This window comes from Alexandromys fortis, unplaced genomic scaffold, assembly GCF_014885135.2.
Source record: "Alexandromys fortis isolate MF-2015 unplaced genomic scaffold, M_Fortis_MF-2015_v1.1 scaffold_100_3062768_6864082, whole genome shotgun sequence".
Classification (NCBI taxonomy): Eukaryota; Metazoa; Chordata; class Mammalia; order Rodentia; family Cricetidae; genus Alexandromys; species Alexandromys fortis.
The window spans coordinates 2,160,534-2,182,857 of NW_026067993.1; the positions used below are offsets into that span (position 1 = coordinate 2,160,534).

Consider the following 22,324-nt stretch of genomic DNA (forward strand, 5'->3'; position numbering starts at 1 on the left):
TTTTTAACACTATAAGTTTAGTAATAGTTATTGTTTTTTTTTTAATTTTATTTTTATTTTTTAAGATTTATTTATTTATTTTATATGCAGTGTTCTTGCCCGCATGTATGCTTGCAGACCAGAAGAGGACACCAGATCTCATTACAGGTGGTTGTGAGCCACCATGTATTTTCTGGGAATTAACTCAGGACCTCTGGAAGAACAGCCAGTGCTCTTAACCTCTGAGCCATCTCTCCAGCCCCTAGTTACTGGTATTTGTAGAATCCATAAATACTTATTAGTACAAATAAAATAAGTAGTTGTTGTTATAACAGTTAGTAATTTAGAATTACTTGCAATAACATTTTACTACTATAACTAAATTTGTAATACAAATTCTACTTCATCACTTAGGAAGTTACTAAATATTACTACCTTGATTATTAGTAACTCATGCTTATTGTAAAGGAAATACATTAGCATAGAGACTCCATCTTGCTAATTGCCGTTACTTCAGCCCCTAAAAGAGTGTCTACCACTCTTTTTGATGTGAGTGTTGAGCATACAGTAACAGTTCCCTAAGGTTCAGAAGACTCTGCCTCTTAAAAACATTTCATAGTTACCATCATAGTTGACCCTCAAAAATATGAAAAACAATATTTCCAGATAGTTCCCTTTGTAAAAACAAGACTGTAAAGAAGAAATGTATTCTGTCCAAATTCATGGTAAAACTATCACAGACCATCCACCCAGAGCTATGTAGTAGAATGGAGGGCAGGGAGGGTTAGGAACACCTGCTGTGACCTGATAACAACCTAGGAATTACAAGTTCCTTCTTCTTCAAGATGTAACCATCAATTGAACTGCATTAGCATCTGATTCTTTAATGAAGAAGCAGCTGGTCCTCTTTGCCCAAGAGGATCTGAAAATCCAGAGCTATGTCCTGTACACCAGGGTGACTGAAGAGTGTGAGGTTCTCACAGGGCATGCCCGTCACCATGGCTCAGATCCTCAGAATGCCCTCTGAAATACAAGCAAAATCTCACACACTGCAACAGCATGACTATGGTTACTGATGATTTATGAGGATGGGCAAGCACATGAAAATAAGTTTGCTATCTGTAGTTCCAAAGTCACATCCAAGATGACCTTACCAGAGCAAAGGTAACAGGACTCTAGGGACGGGATTGCACTTTATGGGGCTAGCCCCAGCCCTTTAGGGCAGGGCTGTGCTGTAGTAGGGTTCTTGTCTAGCACTTGGATGATGCATACACAGCCATCAAAGGGAACAATTCTCAAACCCTTTCTGTTTCTAAAACTCAAAACAACTCGATGTGTGTGTGTGTGTGTGTGTGTGTGTGTGTGTGTGCGTGCAAAATGCCCCAACTATGAACACAGAAAAGAAATATGTATGGATATATTTCTGGCAGGGAAACTCAGTTCTTAAGGCTGTCAAGGCAATTTGTTACTAACTATGCCTGATTAGCGATGTTCTACAACTATTTCCTCTGGATGGAGTGCAGTTACTGACATCAGAGGACAGCACAGAGGAACGGAGAAGAAAACGTGCTGGCCTACGAATCCCATTTGAAGCCATCCATCTGCTCCGCCTTCTTAGACTCAGACCAGTAAAAGCACAGGCATTGCTCTTGATGCAGAAGTGCATAAAGGTAGTATATTTAAGAATAGTTTGCAGAAAGGGTCAACCTTTGAATGTAATTGCACACAAATACATGAAATACTAGAATAGTAGAATTATATGAAATATAAGGTTGTATAGCTAAATAGCCAAAGAACATAATACATTAAAATCTTAAAATCAGGTACTGAACAGATGGCTCAGGGGTTAAGAGCACTGGCTGCTCTTCCAGAGAACCTGGATTCGATTCCCAACACCCACCACCTAGTATCTTACAGTTGTTTATAACTCCATGGGGGTTTCCAGATAACATGAGGGTTTCTTTGAGCTTTGCAGGCAATGCACACACATAATACACAGACATACATGCAGGCAAATACACACATAAAATAAAATAAATGTTCTTTAAAAGTTTTTTTTAAGTATAATCAGTAGGAATGTGAAAATGAAGAATCACCTTCTTTGTTATGTGATGCATGTCTTCAGGCACACACATACATGTGTGCATGTGTGTATTTGCATGCATGCATGTGTGCATGCACTAGGTACAGTACTATATATTCAGCCCTGTTACATCCTTCTTTAATAAGCTCTTCATTTCTGGTGGTCTAGCAATCAGTGAAACGGGAAGAACATCTGTTCTGTTGGCCTGAAAAGCAACAGTAAAACTTATCTTCTGAAAATTACAAACAAAACAGTGCAATGCAGTTGCTGAGCCAACCATCAAGGACCGCACCACGTGACCACCCAGAGTCGGGGCTCTGCGGAGTCCCTTGTCAAACATAAAAAATGTTTTAAAAATGGAATTTTAGGGATTACAGAAAGATAATTCTACATCACAAGGCAACTCCAACTTTACAAACTTATCAAACAATGGAGAAACAGAAAAAGAGACAGAGATAGACAGACAGACAACAGAATAACCTCAAAGCCATTTCAAATAAACAATACCTTAGGAAAGATGACATACTTCATTGCCTATGAAGAACAGAAAAAGAATTCCACTTTCCTGTACCATCAAAGCTTAAGGTTTCACGTTGTTGGTTCTGCCTGCCTGTTTTCCTAGTTGTTCTTAAGGCAGAAGCTAGATTACAGGATAAACAGTCCTGGAAGGTGGCACTTTATAACCTGAAGAAAATTGGGCTATCTCATTTCTCTTGAGGAAAAAACTCATAATCCATATCAAAGAGCTTTAGAAAACATTCATACACAATAAAAACTACGCATTCTGTACCAGACAACAACAACACACACAACACACACACACACCAGGGGCCGGGGTCTACCTTAGCATTCAGTGCTGAACACAGACAGTATTTGGAAATGTAGGAGCATTCAAAACAGCTGAGAAAATAAAAATTCATTGAAAATTCTCTGAGAATCAAAGGGCTTAAGGCTTAAAGAACCACTGACCGAGAGAAGGCACACCCTTTAGACAAAGGGTGTCAAAGCCCTTTAGACAAAGATTATTACCGTAATGATTTATAAGGAAAATTATAGCATATGGGTATCACATAAATATAAGCTGGTGTGGAAAACATGTGGGTGCTTTTCTACTTCCACAGTCAGATTTAAAAGTAAGAAAGCAAACCCTAGAGATCACAGACATAAGCTAATGTGAGAAACGCAGTTGGTAAGTTGAAGGCAATCCTGTTTAGCAACTCCTCCAATGAAAACCTCATGGTATGAGTATGGGAGAAGGAAAGTCACTGAAATAGGCAGCTTGAAGACCCACCCCGCCTATGAGAACAGACTTGACACGGAAAATCCCTAGCCAGAAAACAGTGAGGCCTATCTCCCCTCTGGGAGCTTCAGTTTCTTTGTGGGTGTGGGTGTGGGCTACTTCATAGGGTTCCGTGAAACGTCCATCCAATAGAAAGAGAAGAATGGGGTATATACTACCTGTTCAGTGAGCGACAGAAGGCAAGCAGGAGCAACAGTAAAAAAGTCCAGAAATGCGACAGTGAGAAAATGTTTGCAGAGGAGGAAGGGCTAACTTTGGATTTAGGGTACACCCGACATTGTCAGGGAAGTGGGACAAAGGCAATTCCAACAGGTAATAAACGCAAGCTGGGTGGTAAGGGACAAGGAGTTGTGAGCTCGAACGGAGGCAAGCAGTTTAGTTTACACCACTGTATCTGAAAGACCAGTGAGTTGCCACACAGAGTACAGGCAGGGGCATCACAAGCCAGGGGACAACAAAGGGGCTTGTCTCACTATGGATGACTCTTAGCGCTCAGGAGGGAAGAAAGAACATCGCTGCCTGTGTCTTTTCTCATGATGGCCCACGTACAAACAACCCTTTAACATCTGCTCAGCTCTCATGCCCACTGAAGCTCCCACACCACAACCCTTCTGTGTAAGCCCTCTGTCGTTGTTTTCTCCCTATTAGGAGGAAGTCCGTCTGAACTCCCCAGGTAGGAAACGAACTAAACTACGAAAACAAGCCAGGAAGCCAACACATGGCTCCCCTGTTCTTGAGCAAGGGCTGCCCCCCTTAACCATGTCTGAGTCCTGCACTCTCGAGAGCAGTGGTTCTCAACCTTCCTAATGCTGGAATTTTATTACAGTTCCTCAGATTGGGGTGATCCCCCCAACCATAAAATTCTTTTGTCACTGCTCCGTAACTGTAATTCTGTTACTGTTATGAACTTCAATGTAAATATCTGATACGTAGGGTATCTGACATAGGACTTCAGGGCAAGGGTTGTTTCATAACCCCAAAGGGGTCATGACCCAGAGGTTGACAATCGCTGCCTAGAGTCATTGCAAACCAGCTTCACGAAGACCTTAGTGAACTGCAGAAGTGCCCTCTCCTCCAAGGGTGATGAAGCGTCCAGGCCTGGCTCTGATTTCAGGGAGTACATGGGCAGCCGGTACTTTTCCCAGAAAAGCATGCTCATACATTGGCAATGCCTTTTCAAAGAAGGGACCACAGAAACCCACAAAGATCCACAGCTCGAGTATGCAAAGAGGCCTAGTCTTCCTTCAAATATCTTCTAGGACTGAAGTCACCTCTCAGAAGGCAGACATCTGAACCATGGGTATGACAAAATTCTTAAAACACTAGCAGGCCAATGGAGTAGATAAAGTGGTAGGCTAATGGGTGTGGTTCCTGGGAGGTGGGGACAACTCAAGAGAAACCAGAAAGTAGAGGCAATACCATGAGGTATGAAATAATCCCCGGCAACATTGCTGTAACAAACACAAGGATGTCGATCAAGAACGCGAGGGAAGGAACCCTGGAGACAGAACAGCCATTTGTCAAAAGTCGGGTGGCAAAGAAGACAGAAAGAGCATGTATTTTATTCTCAGCTTCTAGAAGTCTCACGCTACTCCATTTGGTGTTCATCTCTATTGTTTCGTACATGAAGGAGATGTGGACAGTGATTGGTGCAGATACAGAGACGCCGTAGTGGCCAAGTGTGCTAATGTGAGAGTGCATGGAAGATCCACACATTGCATGCTCGGCTCATGCAGACATTCAAAATCGACTTGATGTACAATGAATGCATTGCTACTAAAAGCCCTGGAACTGAACCGGCGTTTCTCTGAACCAGCTGTAACTTCAACACACACGGGTGTCATGGACAACTTTGTCTAACAGCAGAGAGAAAAGCAACATAGTTCAGGAACTATTGCAGGGTTGTTTTGTTTTGTTTTGTTTGTCCTATGGCTTTCTCATTAGACTACTGTTTGGTGCCATTCTGACACTTGTCTGATGGCAACAACGAGAACCACAGGGTGGAGGACACATCCCCACAAGAGGATAGGGACAGGTAACCATAAGGCTATACAATGTCTCTGAGCTGGAAACAAAGAGGTCACGTTTCTATTTGAGCCACTATTGCTTTTTATGACTGTAAAACCCCAGCCACCCAACTCTGTGAGGATTAATCTTGTTTCTAAAAGGGGGTTGGTGCCGATGACTATGAAAAGCTCATTAAAATGGGGCAGCTCATAAACTGTGGGAAATACACCGAGAAGCTTCCTTCTCTGATCCACCCTTAACTACAAATCACATCTCTGATGCGGATTTCTTTCCCACTCCAGGCCCCACGACTCACCCTCTCCTCCGGGCTGCTTGTACGGGTTGTACTTGGGCTTTGGAGCAACTACTGGAGCAAACTTCTTGGGTGGCTGTTGTGTCGACACTGAGATACTGGGGGTCCCAAAAGAATGGGTGGTCTCCATGCGTGCAGGAACATGGCCAAGAGGCTCACCAGTGCTTTTGGGTGGCAGCCAAGATGGGTGAGACATGGTTGAAATCTGCAGTAAGAAAAACAGAAAAACAGACAATACAATGTTCAGTGTGGATGAAGGGACATATGAGAAAGAAGCTGACCAAAAATTTAGAGTGGGTGACGGGGCTCAAGAGAAAATTCCACGCACACACCCGGGCTTAAATTTATTTAGTAGGCATTAGAAAAACCGGAAATATTTATTTTCTTAACAGAGACCTGACAGCATACATCAACATGTCGTCTCAACAAGACTAGCTGCCCCCTGCCCTGAAGAGGCACTTGGGGGGCAGGGCAGAGAGGAGCTGGTCACCAAAAATACCTGAAACAAACACTGATGTTTATTAGAGAAAGAATGTTCAACACCAGCAATGAAATGATGGCCCAGCAAATCAAAGAAATGGCCGCTAACACCTAACTAAGCCGGGAAATGCAGAAAAGGCTATGGTATCTCCATGAAGGAGAAGCAGCCCAACCCAGACACTGTTCTAACAGAGTATCCATACTGTGTGAAGAGAGATTGCAGTTCTCTGTCAGGATATGCCAATCACTCCTCCAGGTAGCCTGCCTGCTGGGAAAGAGTCTCACTGACTTTCTGAGGAGGGCCCTCCAGGCCTGATTGCAAGAGCCCTCCAGCACAGGGAGGCCGGAAGGGGCCCTGTACCCACTCCTAGCCCCAAATCCACCTAGTAATTTATTAATTGAACTGAATTAATTAAGAGGGTGACATGATTACTTCCAGATGTCTATAAAGACAAAGCACGGAGCAAATGCAGGAACAAATGGAGGCCTCAGCATGTGGCTTAGCAATCAAGAGGGAAGAAGAAGCTGAGGAGCAGTATTCTGAGGAATTCGTGTGTGCCCATGGCATGGCCACACAGAATAATCTAGGACTCCAATGAGGAGAGGGTCAAAAGAATTATGATTTAAAATCATTCTTTCCAAAGATGGTGATAACTCTATGTATAACCAAAGGGAAGGAAGTTGAGATTAAAGACAGGCCAAAGATGACACTGGTGGCCCTCAGGTCTCAGAGCCCTTCTTTTCCTTGTCCTCCCCTGTGTACATGCACCAAGACACATACACTTGAGTAACTGTGAGCTCACGAGAAGACAGGGACTGTATTTTAGATATCCACAAATTTCCGCACTAAGACATGCCACAAAACCAATAAAGAACAATAATCAATAAATGTCTATTTTACTAAGAGTTTTTAAATCTAGCTGAGCATTTAGAATCATTCAAACAGACTTAAGTACCCAAACCCAAACTAAACTTTTCTCTAAGGTAGAGGGGGGAAAAACCTTTTTTTTTATTAATTGAGCCTCTTTTATGAAATTGGAATAACAGTACTATCTTTACTTTCAGCACGACTAAGGTGAAGAGGAAACAGTGAATAAATGAAACCCAGAAAGGATTAAATGTTCCAAAGCACGATGCATGCTTGTCTGTTTTGACTGTTTATCTTTAAACTGATTAATAGCATCCCCGTTCCTTTGCTGCACATCCAGCTACTCCAAAACAAAAGCCTTTCAATAAGAACTAATGCAGCCGGTGATGGTCTTGAAGACAAAGCCACAGATCTGCAGAGCCAGCCTGCACTACTTACTAAGTCTGGTGTGCTGGGTTAATTAGCTATGCTGCAGACACAAAGGAAAAGGTAACTGCTGGAACTGTAGCAGGAGAAAGAGGGTAAGATTCATGAAAACCAAAGTCGGCTCTGCACCCTCTGTCTTGTGAGCTCTCCTTGCCATGCCTCCGCCCTCGCGTGAAGCCCTTGGAGCTTGCCCTCCACAGAGGGTGACATCTGTCTGCAGATGGCCAGCACAGCATCTTCTGGATGTCATCAGTGCTCCGGGGTTCATAATCCTCTGTGTTGCTGACCCTGTCTTTATGGTGTGCCTAGCTCCACCGACTCCATTTTCTTCCAATCCCCCCAATTCGGATGCTGGGCTGTGTGACCCTCCTATGGGGGGGGGTGGTTAGCAGCATATTCTTTTACTGGATTCTTCTAGTACTTTTACACACTAATGTTAGTTTACTAGAAAGCAACTTATCAATCTCCCGACCTGCTGCAATGACTGGGAAATTGCTGGGTGGTGTCACTGTGCTATCCTAAGATACAGACAGTTTGAAAATATCTTAAGCAGGAATGGTTGATTAGCATATGTACCTCCTCTGCAGTTACTCGCAACTGTACAGAGGCTCCACTTCCCCATTAGCATTCATTGACACAATTTCTTTGTCTCTCTTAACTTGGTATGTATGTATGTATTATGTATGTATGTATGTAAGTATATAATGAATCATATTGATAGATTCCCAGATATTGAAACATCTTAGTCCTCCTAGAAAAAAATATAAATTACAGTTATAGTGGTTTGCCGTACAATTGAAAAATTCATCTTTTGTACTGACTTTTGGGCATGAGGTCCTTAGGTCATTCGGCAGAGGTGTGCCCTTGGGCACTTTTCCTTTTCATTAGCAGACTTCACTCTCAGAGGCTCTGAATCCCAGTGTGGTCTCAATTAACTTAATAAGGACCCTGAATAATCTGATCTTCAGAGGTTCATCAGAATTTGGTGAAAATACTTCTACATGTGATGATACTTTAATAACAGATACTAAGCCTATCTCTAATACCTTTATGAGAATATTCCTAAGATGATGTGATAGCATTTACATCTGACAGAAAATTCATCTTTTGCTCAAGATCTTATCACTGAACCCATTCAAAAAGAGCTACCCCTCAGTTACAAAAAAATTCTCACCCATAATGCATCATCCGTGCCCCAGCAACTACTTGCCGGTGGTTGTTTAGCCTGTAAGCCATGCGTTTAATCCTTTGTCCAGGTTGGACCCCCTTTCAGTCACAGTACTATCGTCCTGCTCTCACACATGTCTCACACGCCTACGTCCCAAAGTCAAGTCTCCAAGGCTTGAGAGCAGAACTCCTATCATACTATAACCACAAAGTCCAGTTCATTATAAGGATGCAACGAAAATACCTATTAATTTAATGATCAAATAAACGTATGCCTATCACTATTTCTCCAGATGAATCAGAATCTCCTCCATGACTCAAAAAGTATAATGTCTGGGGGAGTTACATTTATCTAAGTGCAATGAAGGGAGTCACGTAGAAAGGAGACAGGAAAATGCGAGGATCTGTCAAAAGAACGAGAGCAGGTTTAGAGAGGCGGCTCCTATCAGGAACTGAAGAGCCGTGAGATTAGGAAATATAACAGAAACAAGAACAATGGGAAGAATGAACAACACGGGCACTGAGGAGAAAACTCAGTGGCTAACGTACTTACCATACCTGTGTAAGGACCTGAGCTCAAATCCTCAGCCCTCACATAAAAACGGAACACAGTAGTGAACATTTGTAACCCCAATTCTACTACTGGGAGATTGTAGCTAGGGACAGAATCACCCCCAGAAAGTCTAACTCAGCTAGCCCTCACAGTGGAAAACAGTGAAACTCTTCCTCAAAAACAAGGTAACGAAGACTGACACCTGAAGTTGTACTCTGACCTGACATACAAACATGATGGGGAGTGGGGGAGAAATAGAAGAGGAGGAAGAGACAAACAGAAACAAACCAAAGTATGTGTAAGGGATAGAGACATTAGTTCGTGCAAGATGGATTTAAGGAACATGGTGAATGCAATGCTTTCAATATGGAGTCCCTCTGGCCCTATTTTGAGTCTCAGTTAAATTAGAGAGACTTTTACAAGAAAAAATGTGCACCTGCAAACTGAACATCTGTAAACTTCCAAAAGCTCTAATGTTTTATAGCTGTCTTCTTTCTCTACATCTTCAACTTGCTTTTAATAAGCGAGTTCGAGGAATGGGTGGAATGGCAAATGCCTGTTGAGGCCCCTATTAGCTTGTCAGGGACAGAATCAGTGAAGAAAACATACACGCAGGCAGGGGAGAGAGTGGGCTTTGCTGTGCCAGCCCTCACCTTGCTCTTCCTTCCTCTGCCTGTCAGCTTCTTCCTTCCTCTGAGGTAGGTTTCACTCTAGGCTTATGATCATCTATCGTGAAATCAAGAAGTGAAACAGAAGACCCCCCACCCCCGCCCCAGAAACTGAAAATGAAGCTGCAGCAACAGGAGAGAGGCAAACAGGAGAAACGGCCCTGATCCCAGCCACATGGCTGCTTCTAGGGAGGCAAACAGGAAAAAGGACCCTGATCCTAGCCACATAGCTGCTGCTAAAAGAGTTACAAACACTGTGCCCTGTCCCTTTAGGGTCTGGGCTCAGTGCAAAGCAAGTAGGAAAAATATACATGGTTTCACTGATCACCATCTCTGTGGCTCTCTTTGTCATCTCTCCCCAGCAATTATACAGGAACAGTAAAGCCACAGATAGATGAGAATTACCGAGTGTCTCCTAAGGGTTGACTATATGTGAAGTGATGTCTAAAGACCACAGAGTCATCACAGCACGATATTATCATGACCCACATTTTAAAATTCAAGAATATAAGGCTAAGGATGGGGCTATGGTTCAGTGGCAGAACACTTGTCTAGTATGGGTAAGGCCTTGGATTTGATCCCAAGTATTGCTACCTGCCCAACCATCCCCAAAAGGAAAGTTCTAAGAGGTTGCACAAATTGATTAGGATATACAACCACCAAATCACAAACGTAAAACAGCTTCAACATAAATTCTTCCTGGAAGTCTGTATTTCTGGAAATAGTGGTCTGGGCTCTTACCATCCCCATCTCTCTCAGATCATAGTGGTTACAATATATCCTTTCTATCATACTAAACAATCAAAGACTGACTGACGAAGCCAATATCCAACAGACCAAACTAATCCAAACCACAGAGAAGACAAAGATGTTGATGATGATCAAGACCCTCCCTGTATAGGAAAAAAAAACTGAGGGCCACAGTAAAATGAAGAACCCTCTCCAGGAGTCTATGAGTGCCAATTCACCGGCATTAGTGACAGAGAACAGGCTGATAATGGATCATTATTTCCTATTGCTTCCCTCCAAATCAATACTGAATTCTATAAGCACCACTAAGATCACTGAAGAACAAGCCACCGTTATACGGCATCATGCAACATCTGGGTGCTATAAGCTTTAAACTGTGGTCTCTAAAGCCACCTCCAAATGTGCTCATGTGGGATCTGTGTACGTTTCTGATTGTTTACCTTGCACTGATGGGGTGGCACAGTGCGATCTAGGGTGTGGCAAGCTAGCGTTGCACGGCTGAGATGGAGCCCTAGCATCTTTGTGTAGACATTCTGACTTCAGGGCTGAGAGTTAAGTGGCACAAAGCATCCATATTCATCTTTGCCTTAGTCCCTCAATAACTGCTTTGTCGGTGTGATGAATAAATTGATGTGGAAGGAGGGCACAGATATTAACACCCACTAATTCAGTGATGTAGGAACTGGAGACAGGGGTTGTGGTTCAAACTTGAAAAGTTGATGGCAGACTTCAGTCTAGCATTCATGTCCATCATCAACAGGATTTTTCATGTGAACAGGCATTTGAGACTCAGATAACATGCTCCTCAACCATGAAGGGTTTCTCTTAGCTGACTTCTGCAGGTGAGAGGCAGTGCCTTTCTCGAATTATCAAAATACTGCTGTAAGAGTATTGTTAGCATTATTAATTACACAAAAAGAGGGATTTCATTATGACATTTCCATGCATGTCTATATATACTCTGAACGTGTTCAACCCTCCTGCTGTTCTCTCGCCCCGCCTCCTTGGTCTCCTGTCTCTTCCCTAATAGCTTTCTGCCTATTTTCACATTTCTTTTCCTACTCCACATACATGAAAAACATATTTGTCTTTATGAATCTGGGTTTGTACCTTAAATATGTATAATCTCTAGTTGCACACATTTTTCGGCAAACAATCTATGTTGCTTCTGCTTTGTAGCTGAATGAGACCCCGCCTCGTATACTCATTCCATTTTTCTTTCCCCACTTGTCTCTGGTGCCACAGAGCCTGATTCCATAACTAAGTCACCTGTGAATGGTAGATAGCAGAAAAGCTTCCTCTTCTCCCATGTCTTTATCAGCATTTGATGTTCTTATTTGAGGATGGTCATTTGGGGCCTGGAGGGATGGCTCAGCCGTTAAAGGCTCAGCTCACAACCAAAAATATAAGAGGATAGTCATTTGGACTTGAATAATTCAATGAAATTCAAAGCTGATTTCATCATGCCTTCCTTCTCCTTTTCAATGTTCCCCTCGCTCCCCACATCCCGAGGCAGGATCTGAACACAAGCCACCGTTCACCTGAGCGAGTCCTCTTCCAGTCAGCTACCGATCCCCACCCATATTGCTATCTTTTCAACAGCAACAATACACTTCCCTAGTGAGAGCACGCTATCCATCCTGTACTACATGCCAGTGTCTGGCTGGGGGCTTTCTGACCTTCAAAGCTCAGAATCAGCCTTTAGGAGTAGCTCAGACAGGAGCCTATAGTGCAACTTTAGTTCCCTGGGAGCAAATGTCCTCTGAAGACGCCAGCATTGAATTGGGAGCATACTAAGCATGAGTCTCCTCACAGGCATCATGCATTTTGAAAAGATCCTGACAGCAAAACTATTAAAAACCAAGTAAAGTTAGGTCTGAAGATTCCCAAACCAGCTATAATTTTCCTCTCAGCTCATCAGAGGAAATCCACTGTCTTTCCACCCCCCACCCCCGTTTTCTTGTTACCTGTTTTCCTAATTCTGTGACCCTTCCCATGATGGGTGGGAGTCTTGGATTAATCTCAGTGATTACCAAGGTATCAATCAAGACTTACTATGCACAAGTAAATAAGCACTTTAGGCAAAGCTTTTCTAAACAGCACAGGTAAGTCCCTGCCAGGGTAATTACAAAGCAGATAGGCTGCAGCGGGTGAGGGAAGCGTGGGAAGGCAGCGCTGAGGAACAAGGCGGGCTGAAAATTACACACAATTGCTAGCGGAACGGCAAACTCAATCATGTTCGGAAGCATCAGGTCACACAGAACAGGAAGGGTAAAGCGGGACCCGGGCCGGGATGAAAATGTCATGTATTCCCTTAACTTCTCTCTACAGACAGCTTGGAAAGGATACTGGCTATACGCCCCACTCCTTGCATGGACAGCTGGCATTGCTCAGAAGGAGCAAGAAGAACTCCACAGAAATGCCAACCCTTTATATAGGCTTTCTCAGAGGCGCTGGACACACTGGAAGCAGCAACAGACTTAGACAAGGAACAGTCGGCCACAACTGCTCGCTCAGTCACTAATCGGCTCTCTGACTTTAGCCACGTACACCTTTAAAACCCAGTATGGCTCCTCAGTTGGAAGCTAGAATGAGTTTCCTGTAAACGCTGTCCAACAACTCTCCTGTCCCATAGTTCCCCACGACTATAAGCTGAGTCAACTGAGGGTTCGTATAAAACTAAGTTGTAATTACTAGAAATTCTGACCCCCCAGACAGAGGAGGTATGGAGGGACAGAAGAGGAATCAAGACAGATTCTTGACCTGCCTGGCACAGAAAATAATGTACTTGATGTGCTGCTTGCTGCTGTGGGAACAACACTGTGGGAAGCCAGAAAAATCAGACTGCATTTGAAAACCCCAAAGGAACCCAGCAACAGCCATAGGAAAAAGAGCAGGCCCCGGGGAGTAAAGGCAAGTCACTATCATCAGAAGTGACGCAGGATAGAGACAGGCCCCTGCAAGGCACCTTGCCTTCAGATTCACAGTATCACTGAAAAAAGAAACAAGGAACTGATAGGCTACAAACAGCACTGAACACCAGGGCTCCAGAGAAGGCCAGGAGAGAGTGGACAAGTACTAGGAAGATTCCTCTGCCACTTTCTTAGCAGTAACAGAAGAAGGAAAAATGGCTAAGCCGACAAGATATGCTACAGATAATAGAGAGGTCACTGGGAGTCTCACACACATTAGGAACTAATGGTTTTCTTCTCATTGGAATGTAACATGAAAACGTCCCCATCCATTTAGAGGAGCTGAAGTGGCTGCCCTGACTTAACAAAGCAGTTAGAAGCTATCAGAGGCAGTGTGCAGGCCCACATGTTCTACCAGAAAGAAAATTCATAGTGGGAAGCTTGTCTAGGTTAGTCAGTAGCATTGCTGGTCACTGGATGATAACCAGGTAGACTGGATAAAAGACAACTAAACTGGCCGGGAGAATGAAGCACCTTTCTTCCCAAAGACTCAGTCCTGATGCCCAACCATTCACTCTAAATCACATTCAACAGCTTTGTCTGACACAGAGAACAAGAAAAAAAAATATCTCCAGATTCAGTTTCACCAGCTCTAAAATCAACTTCCTCCCACCGCATTTTATACTCTCTGATAACATTGTTTTTCTGGGCAGTACCCTAGGCTTCCATAAAAATGTCGTCCCCAGGAGGCAACAGCAAACTTGTGCTATGTGTGAGCAGCTAAAAACGAGGAGCAAAGAACTACTTGAGTTTGCGTGCACTCGGAGAATTTACTTCTGAACATGGAAATCGGGACGTACAAAGCTAAGATGCTATGTGCCCCGTTGACAAAGGTTTTGCCTTTCCAAGGGGTGAGAAAGTGATGATGGGAAAAGCCAACAATATAATCCCTAATAAAGCTGAGGAGTCTCTTTAGTGGTTATCTGAAATCTCTCCTGCTAAACCTACCAATAAGTGCTCGGGTCTGCAGGTTAATTGCTGCTCACTCGTCTGCGTTCAGCAGCGTGTTCAGACTTGTATTAAACGCCACGCTTTAGTTATCTGTTTACAAGTCTGTTGTACCCATTAGATAGGCCGTGGAATTTTACTAGCACTTGAGGTATGTTTTAATTACTTTTAATTCTTTAATGCCTTTGTTTGTATCCTAACAAAAATAGGGATAGAACAACAAAGCCCATCTTACTAATAACTTGAAAAGGGAGAGATACTTACATTTTTCATGAGGAGGGTGCTATTGGTGTACTTCTGTACATAACACTGCGTGTCTGTGAAACCCAAATACCACAGCGCTCACCAAGACCTGGGAAACAGCCAGTGTGCAAAACTATCCCATAGCTTTCAAAGTCAGCTTGATCACTCTCATTTACTGGAGTTAGTATCACGGGCTTTAGATGTTAGGATAAACTCTGTGGTATAAACTGCGTCTCTACTTGTTCTTTAAACTATTTTAAGTTTCTGTTTTAAAAGCGAAATAGAAATGAAAGTTAACATTTTAAATGCTCAGATAGTGGAAAAATGAAGTGATGGTAAGGGTGATGGAGATTTTCAACAAAGATTATGAAAGGATTTTAGAAGACGAGAAGAAATAACCTTATGCATATATGTAATTCAGTTTCAAAATAATAATTTCTTGATTAATTAAAAAGTTAACCAGATTGTGACTCCGTGTATGAAATCCAGGAAGGCTTCTGCTATGATGCATCATTATTCAGACTACATAAGGAAGGCCACATTTGCAGTTACTCAGGGTGAAACAACTGGGAGGAGTTTCAACAGTAGACCTTTCTCCACAATGTTGGAAACTGTTCAAGTTTTATTTCAAGATTTTGAAATAAGGCAAAATCTGCTGAACCGCTGACCAATGGCAGCAGAGCAAGACCAGCCTGGATGTTTCAGCTCCCGTTCAGAATCACTGAAGGAATGGTTATTCCTTCTGAAAGTTCTCCAAGAGAGTACGGGTGTTGAGCTGCTGAAGTATTTTTTTTTTAATCACAATGCTAAAGAACTGAAATGTATAAAAACCACACTAAACTGGCTAAATATTCAAGGAATATAAGAGACAATACACACATACAACACACACACACTTTTAGATGAAATTTAAATCAGTAGCTAATAACAATCACCAGTACAGAAAGCAATATCAATAAGACTTAAAATTATTAAAATATTTCTATTGTGGCATGCAAATGCATCCACATGTACCTCCTTACATCTTAAGACAACCCTTCCATGACACAAGCATGATGGCTGCTATAAAGTTCCTCATAGCTGAAATCCATATATAAGGACCACGGGCCCATCTCCCCTTTCACTCTGTAACCACTGACTCTCTAATGCATGGCGTTCCTTTAAACAAGTAATGTCACTAATTCCCTGCTCAATGTATATCTTCCTCACAAGTTCAGTCTGTTTCTCTAAAAACAAAAAATGGTCTTTGACCTTCAGAACACATTTTACACAATGGAATTCAAAGTTTTCTTCCAAACACACAAAAAGTGCTTTCTGCAGTCTGTCTTGAAGGAGATACTAATTAGGAACTAGACAAGTTGGGAGAAAGACACAATTATTGGAACATTTAAATTGTGGTACCTTAGTCAAGGGCAGTCAATGCAGCCAACCTTGTTCATGAACATAAAAGGCATCCTCCTTGATTCTCCGTATGCTATGAACTGAGTTGGAAACCCACTACGTCACAATAATTAGAGCAGTGACTATGAGTGAATGGCCAACACTGATGTTATCTTCCCTAGTTTTCTTTCAAATGCCCAGAGTCCATCCCATAATTGCTCAACCAGAGAGGATGACTACACACACACACACACACACACACACACACCATAAAGGTTTGGGAATACTAAGAGTTAAGCTCTAAGTCTGAATCATTAGGTCATATGCCAGACACTATTCTCCACGGGTCCTCATATCTACGAGTGATTGTAAATTCAGCTTACGCCCGCTGATTTGGTTGGTGTACCCATTAATAAGAAGCAGTTCAAAGTGGCTCCGGTGGGACAGTAAGTAACCCGGTCAAGGAGCTGTGATGATGTCTTGTTCACTTGGCAAGAGCGAAGCTCAAATGCAGTCAGCTACTGATCCAAGGGGTTCAGAGAGCTATGAGCCTCTCAAGCCTGGAACTGTGATTACAGGTGCACAGAGCAATGAGCAGCAGGAGGCACACTTTAAGACTGCTACTCTAGAGCATCTGCCCCCAACTAAGGAGGAAAGGCTGGAGAATAGAGAGCTGGCTCAGCAGTGAAGAGCCCTGGCTTCTCTTGCAGAGAAACAAGACTCAATTCCCAGCACCCACATGGTGGCTCACAAATATCTGCAACCCAAGTCCCTCCAAAATCTAATACCCTCTTCTAGCCTCTGTGAGCACTGTACTCAAGTGATAAACAGACATTATTCAGGCAAACACTCGTAAACACAAAATAAGACTAAATAAAATCGCAAAAGAAACAAATAAGACGAAAAGAAAGGATAAGAAAATCCCAGTCACATAGAAGGAAGCAAAAGAGCTCAAACTTCAATCTACCCCCTTTCTCCTAGAGTAGCAAACACTGCATGCTACAAAGACAAGCTGAAACGCTCCAAGAGCGTGTGTACCATCCATCTTTCCCATGCCTTGCACTACCAGTAACTATAATATTTATGTTCTTGTAAATACTGCAAAAAAAAAAGTTTACCTGGGACTTAATTTAGAACATGAAAAAGAGCATCTACCGTGTGCTTCACGCAATTCGCTCGGCAGCCATGCGTAGTGCAAGCAGAATTGCTAACAATTCTCTCACATTTCTAGATCAGTGTTACGGAAGCATACAGAAAGAAGTCGAAATAATTACTTATAGGCCAACAGGTCCTATCTCCATATGATATATTTTAAGTAAACTGTTTTGTTTGATTTCCATTGCAAATTCTAAGCACACATTTAAGGCCGGGGGAGGAATAGGACAGAGTTGAGAGCCCAGGGTGGGAATCTGGCAACCTTTGCTTAAGACAGAACTCACCCATACACAGTGACCACGACCGTAATACTCTGGGTCTCCCTCTAGGACTTTCCAAAATGTTGTAACGAAACACTTTACTCTCCCAGGTCATGGCCTTTCCTTTTTAGGCACTTTCTCTGACAAACAGGAATTCCCCAAAGGATTTCCCTGAAGTAGGTGGTTATATAATAGATGATACTACCAAGCAGAGACTTAATAGAGCGCCCCATCGGAGTGCTGACCACACATTCAAGCCCCACAGTGTTCGGTGAAGTCCCTCAAACTCACTGTGGCTGACAGTGAGTCAGCCCTCACACGTGCCACAGAACACGGGGGCTGCACTGGTGCAAGGCATGGATTACAAAAAAAATGCTGCCAAAAAATAGGTACTGTCTTGAGACTGGGAAGGCTAGTCTGGGCAGAGGTCAGGTCTGGGGCTCTGCCTGGTTCCTATGGGAACCCTGGTGGAGGGCAGGGGGGCTGTCTTTTACATTGACATCATCATAGCCATTCCTCAGCACGAGAGCTTGTCAGCAGCAACTGTGGCAGACAATACCGGGATCCCATATCTCAGAAGCCATTAACACCTTTCTGATCACGTCTCTTATAGAGTATATCCTTGATTTCAATAGTTGAGAGAACACCTAGTGACCTTTCTCTTTCTTGGCTATAAAATAATGGGGTTAATTGTAATTCTGGGGTTCAATTCTAGATGGTCAATAGATCATCTACTCCACGTGGTCCTTTTGATGGTTTCTGAGCTACTAAAGCCCTTATTGAATCATTGAATCTTTTCTACTTAAATACCTGTAACAGCAAAATTCTGATTTTAAAAGAAAAACAACCCCCCAAGGTTCTAACAATTTGATTCACAAAACGGACAACAATATATTATGAGAAAAAGACATGCCTAGGTCATCCATTCTGTCTGTGCAGAGCCATGGGCCATCCCTGGAAGTGAGCCATGCAGACAGCAGGCCTTCTTCTCAGAGCTTGTAGATTCTGGGAAGACTAGGTTTCAACCCACAAAGCACTCAGTGCTGATGATGAAGCCGATTACTACCCAAAACATCTAATCTCAGCATTCTGCTCTGGGCTCCATTGCAGGCTGTTTCTCTAACCAAAGACAACAGGGGAAGTCCCTTGCCTCTGACATTCGCAACTCAGTCTTCATGCTTATGAGGGAATTTACTTGGATTCCTGTTGTAACCGAGCTTCCTAAACTTTCAGTTCCCTCAAAGATGAAGGTGAAAAAATCAAAGGTCACCAAAAAAAAAAAAAAAAAAAAAAAAAAAAGACCAGGCACAGCTTAAAGGGGCAAAGGAATCTCTGAACACAAATGTTCAGTTACTAACAATCTAGTTAGACTTCGAGGGAGTCGCTGGGGGACTGCAAACATACCAGAGCAGTAGCTCGCTAGCTCCACAACATCTCTCTTTGGAAATATCTCAGCATCTTGAGAGAAGGGAAGGGGAGATACTTACACAGCCTAGATCCTCTTGAAGTACAGAGACTGACAGAAAGCAGGAGAGAACTATGCCCCAAACTCAGTACTACTGATGTTGCTCAAGAAAAGTCACTAATTCACTCATGCCAAAAAAAAAGAAAAAGAAAAATTCCAGAAACTCATGAGATGGAATAAGATTGGTAAATAAGATGAAAAATAACAAGAAGGGCCGAGAAGGTGCAGTTGTACGAACTCCAGCACTGACTGAGCTCACACCAGTGCTTTCAGGCCCCACGGGGCTCACAGGCCTCAGTTTCCTCGGCTGTAAATGAAAACACTATTCTGTAACTGGCTCAGCAAAATTAAATGAGCATTTTGTAGTGTGTGTGTGTGTGTGTGTGTGTGTGTGTGCATACACGTGTGTGTGTGCACAGAAAGGAAAAGTATTAGCAAAGGCATTTCAAGGAAAGTTATAAATAAATATTCTCGCGTCAGGGTAACCAAAGAGAATTAAATATAGCAGTAACATTACAATGTGATAGCTGAGAAAAGACGGTGATCAGAACTGTTGCAAACAATGGTGTCTAAAGGAGAAGAGAAACCAGCTGAGGCTGTCACAATCCTCTCAGTTCCTGTAGCACACACAACAATGGAAAGATTGCAGGGAGGGGCAGCACAAACATTTCAGCTATGACACACCACGAATGTGGGACAGGGCCCTGAGAAAATGACACTTCTACCTCATTATAACCATCTTGGCAAGTGTGCTCCTCGGAGTAGTTAAGCCTTGGGAGAATGGAGAGTGAGCAGGGGCGTGTCTTGCTAGCATACTTCCTCAGAATTCAGAAGAAAGAGCCAAGCATGATGGCACATACTTCTAACCTAAGTGCCAGGAAGGAGATGGTAGAGCAAGACCTGCCAACCAGTTTACCCTCATCAGTGAACGCCTGACTTAGTGAGAGACCTTGTCTCAAAACCAGGGTGGACAGTCCCTGAGGAATGACATCCAAGGATGTCCACATGCACATGCTCACACATGCCCAAATTTTCAAACACACACATACCCAACACACCTGGTCAAACATACACAAAAGGAGGTTGGAGAATGGCTTGGTGGATATGAACGTGAGCTGCCTCTGGAAATGAATAAGTTTAGTTCAGAACACCCATGATAGGTGGCTCACATCGACCTCTAACTTCCCTCCAAGGGATCCATTATCCCTTCAGTATTCCACATGTACCTAAACACGCATGCAAGTACACGCACAGACAAATAAACACAAAATTTTGAAAATAACAAAGTACTTCCTTTGAAAGAAGTCTTGCGTGTATGTGACTTCAGGGTTGCCTACTTTGTAATTCTCCCACCCTCAGCAGACTGAGCTGTCTACAGTTCTTTGTCTAGGGGCGGGACCAATGAGAACTCCTCTTTCTGCATTAGCTTGTTTCCTGGTATCATCACTCAGGTCTCGTTTAGCCACACTCACAGACACAGCAGGCAACATGCATATATGTATGCATTTTTTATATGTATGCAACAATAATAATCAAAAAGGCGATCAATTTGAGGAACACAGGAGGAGAACGGGGAAGAGGGAAATGCTATGATTAGATTTTAATTCAAAAGCTTTTAATGAAAAATCTTTATTTTTTTTTAATTTTCTAAGTGGTTTATGCAAGCGTCTTCATCTATTTCTCAGTTCTACCAAATAGAAAATAGAAATGACTTAAATTAAAAGTGAAATAGAATATTGGCAGTCCTCTGAAGTGGCCAGCCTGGATATCTGTTCACCTAGATGGACAGAAATACAAAAGCAGATGTTATCCACAGATGGATCTCAGCATCGAGACGGCATAGAAAGGCAGGTTCAGAAAACATCCAGCGGATTACCAGTTCAAATACTTCCAAGAGGGGCTGGAAGGCAAACTACTGTTGATAAAATGGTCAAATTGATTCTAACACTCCGTGATCATGGCAAGTTTCTCCAGTGTTAGGACTTTCCTCAGGGCAGAGGTCTCCATTCCTTGGTTAGGTTAAGTCATCCTTTTCTGAAGCTATTGGGAATGACAGTTTCCATGACTTCTGTCTTCGTCACCTCTGTGCTTGCCGTTGATATACAGAAGTGTTTGCGTGTTGACTGGCTTCCTGCCATTTTGCTGAAGGCACTGACCATTTCTAGAACTTTTCTGGTAAAATTCTTGGGATCGCTAATGTATAATATCATATGGCCTCTTTTATGCATCATATCAAACCACCTGCAAATAAGGATGAGCTGATTTCTTCTTTTCTTATGTGCTATCCTCCTCTCCCCATTTCTGTCTCATTGCTCTAGATAGCGCTTCAAGCACTATATTGAAAAGAATGGATTCAGTGGACAATTGTCTCAGTCTTGATTTTACTTGGATTTTATTTTTCTCTATTTAGGGGGATAGTGGCTATTAGTTTGTCAAATGTACTCCTTTTATTATAATGAGATACACTCCCTCCCGTCATACTTTCTCTAAGATTTTATCATGAAAGCATGTTAGCTTTTTGTCAAACATCTTTTTTCATCTATTCAGAATATCATGTGATTTTTCTAAGTCCAATTATATGATTTATTACATTTACTGACTTACATATATTGAACTAGTCCTGCATATCAAAGGCAAAGACAACCTAATCTTGGTGTATATCTTAAATAAATATATGTATGTATGTATATATATACAAATCTATATTTAGTTTGCAAGCATTTGATTCATAATTTTTGCAACTGTGCTCATCAGAGATACTGGCCTATAATATTCTATTTGTTGATGTTGATCCGTCTTTGCCTGTCTTGGGTAGTAGTGTACTACTGGCTTCAATGAAGGAGTGAAAGACTGGTAGAATCCTTCTGTGAATCCATCTGGGTGCAAGGAAAATTAAATCTTGCATTTGCAGGTAAATGCCTGGAACTAGAAAATATGATACAGACTGAGGCAACACAGGTCCAGGAAAACAGAACACTGCATACTCTCTCCTATTTGTAGATCCTAGCTCCAACTCATTATATGTGAGTATGCAACCCGGAGCAACTGCAGATATCTGGAGAGTTAAGAGGAACCGTGGGTCAGGGGAGATCCCCAAGGAGGGGCCAAGTAGGACACGTTGCTGAGAAGGAGAAAATTGGGGAAAAGGCAGAGTACTTTAATTGGAGACTGAAGATGGTGGGTAAAATATAGAGAGGATGAATGTTTGGAAAACCATAGAAAATGTTATTTTATGTTCACATAAAAATACATTATATACGCCAGGCAGTGGTGGCACACGACTGTAATCCCAGCAGAGGCAGGCAGA

At 42.6% G+C, this 22,324-nt stretch overlaps 1 protein-coding gene across 22 annotated transcripts in view; it reads right to left on the minus strand.

The window, feature by feature from the left end:
* The window catches only part of Lpp (LIM domain containing preferred translocation partner in lipoma), a 617,771-nt gene that overhangs the window by 389,763 nt on the left and 205,684 nt on the right, over positions 1–22,324 (minus strand). For 21 of the 22 annotated variants that reach the window (XM_050160008.1, XM_050160000.1, XM_050159989.1 and 18 more), the window contains one exon: positions 5,686–5,887. In XM_050160008.1, coding sequence (XP_050015965.1) covers positions 5,686–5,878 — 193 coding nt within the window. In that variant the 5' untranslated portion in view covers positions 5,879–5,887. Of the gene's footprint in view, positions 1–5,685; positions 5,888–22,324 lie in introns of those variants that run through there. The other variant, XM_050160012.1, reaches the window with a different exon arrangement.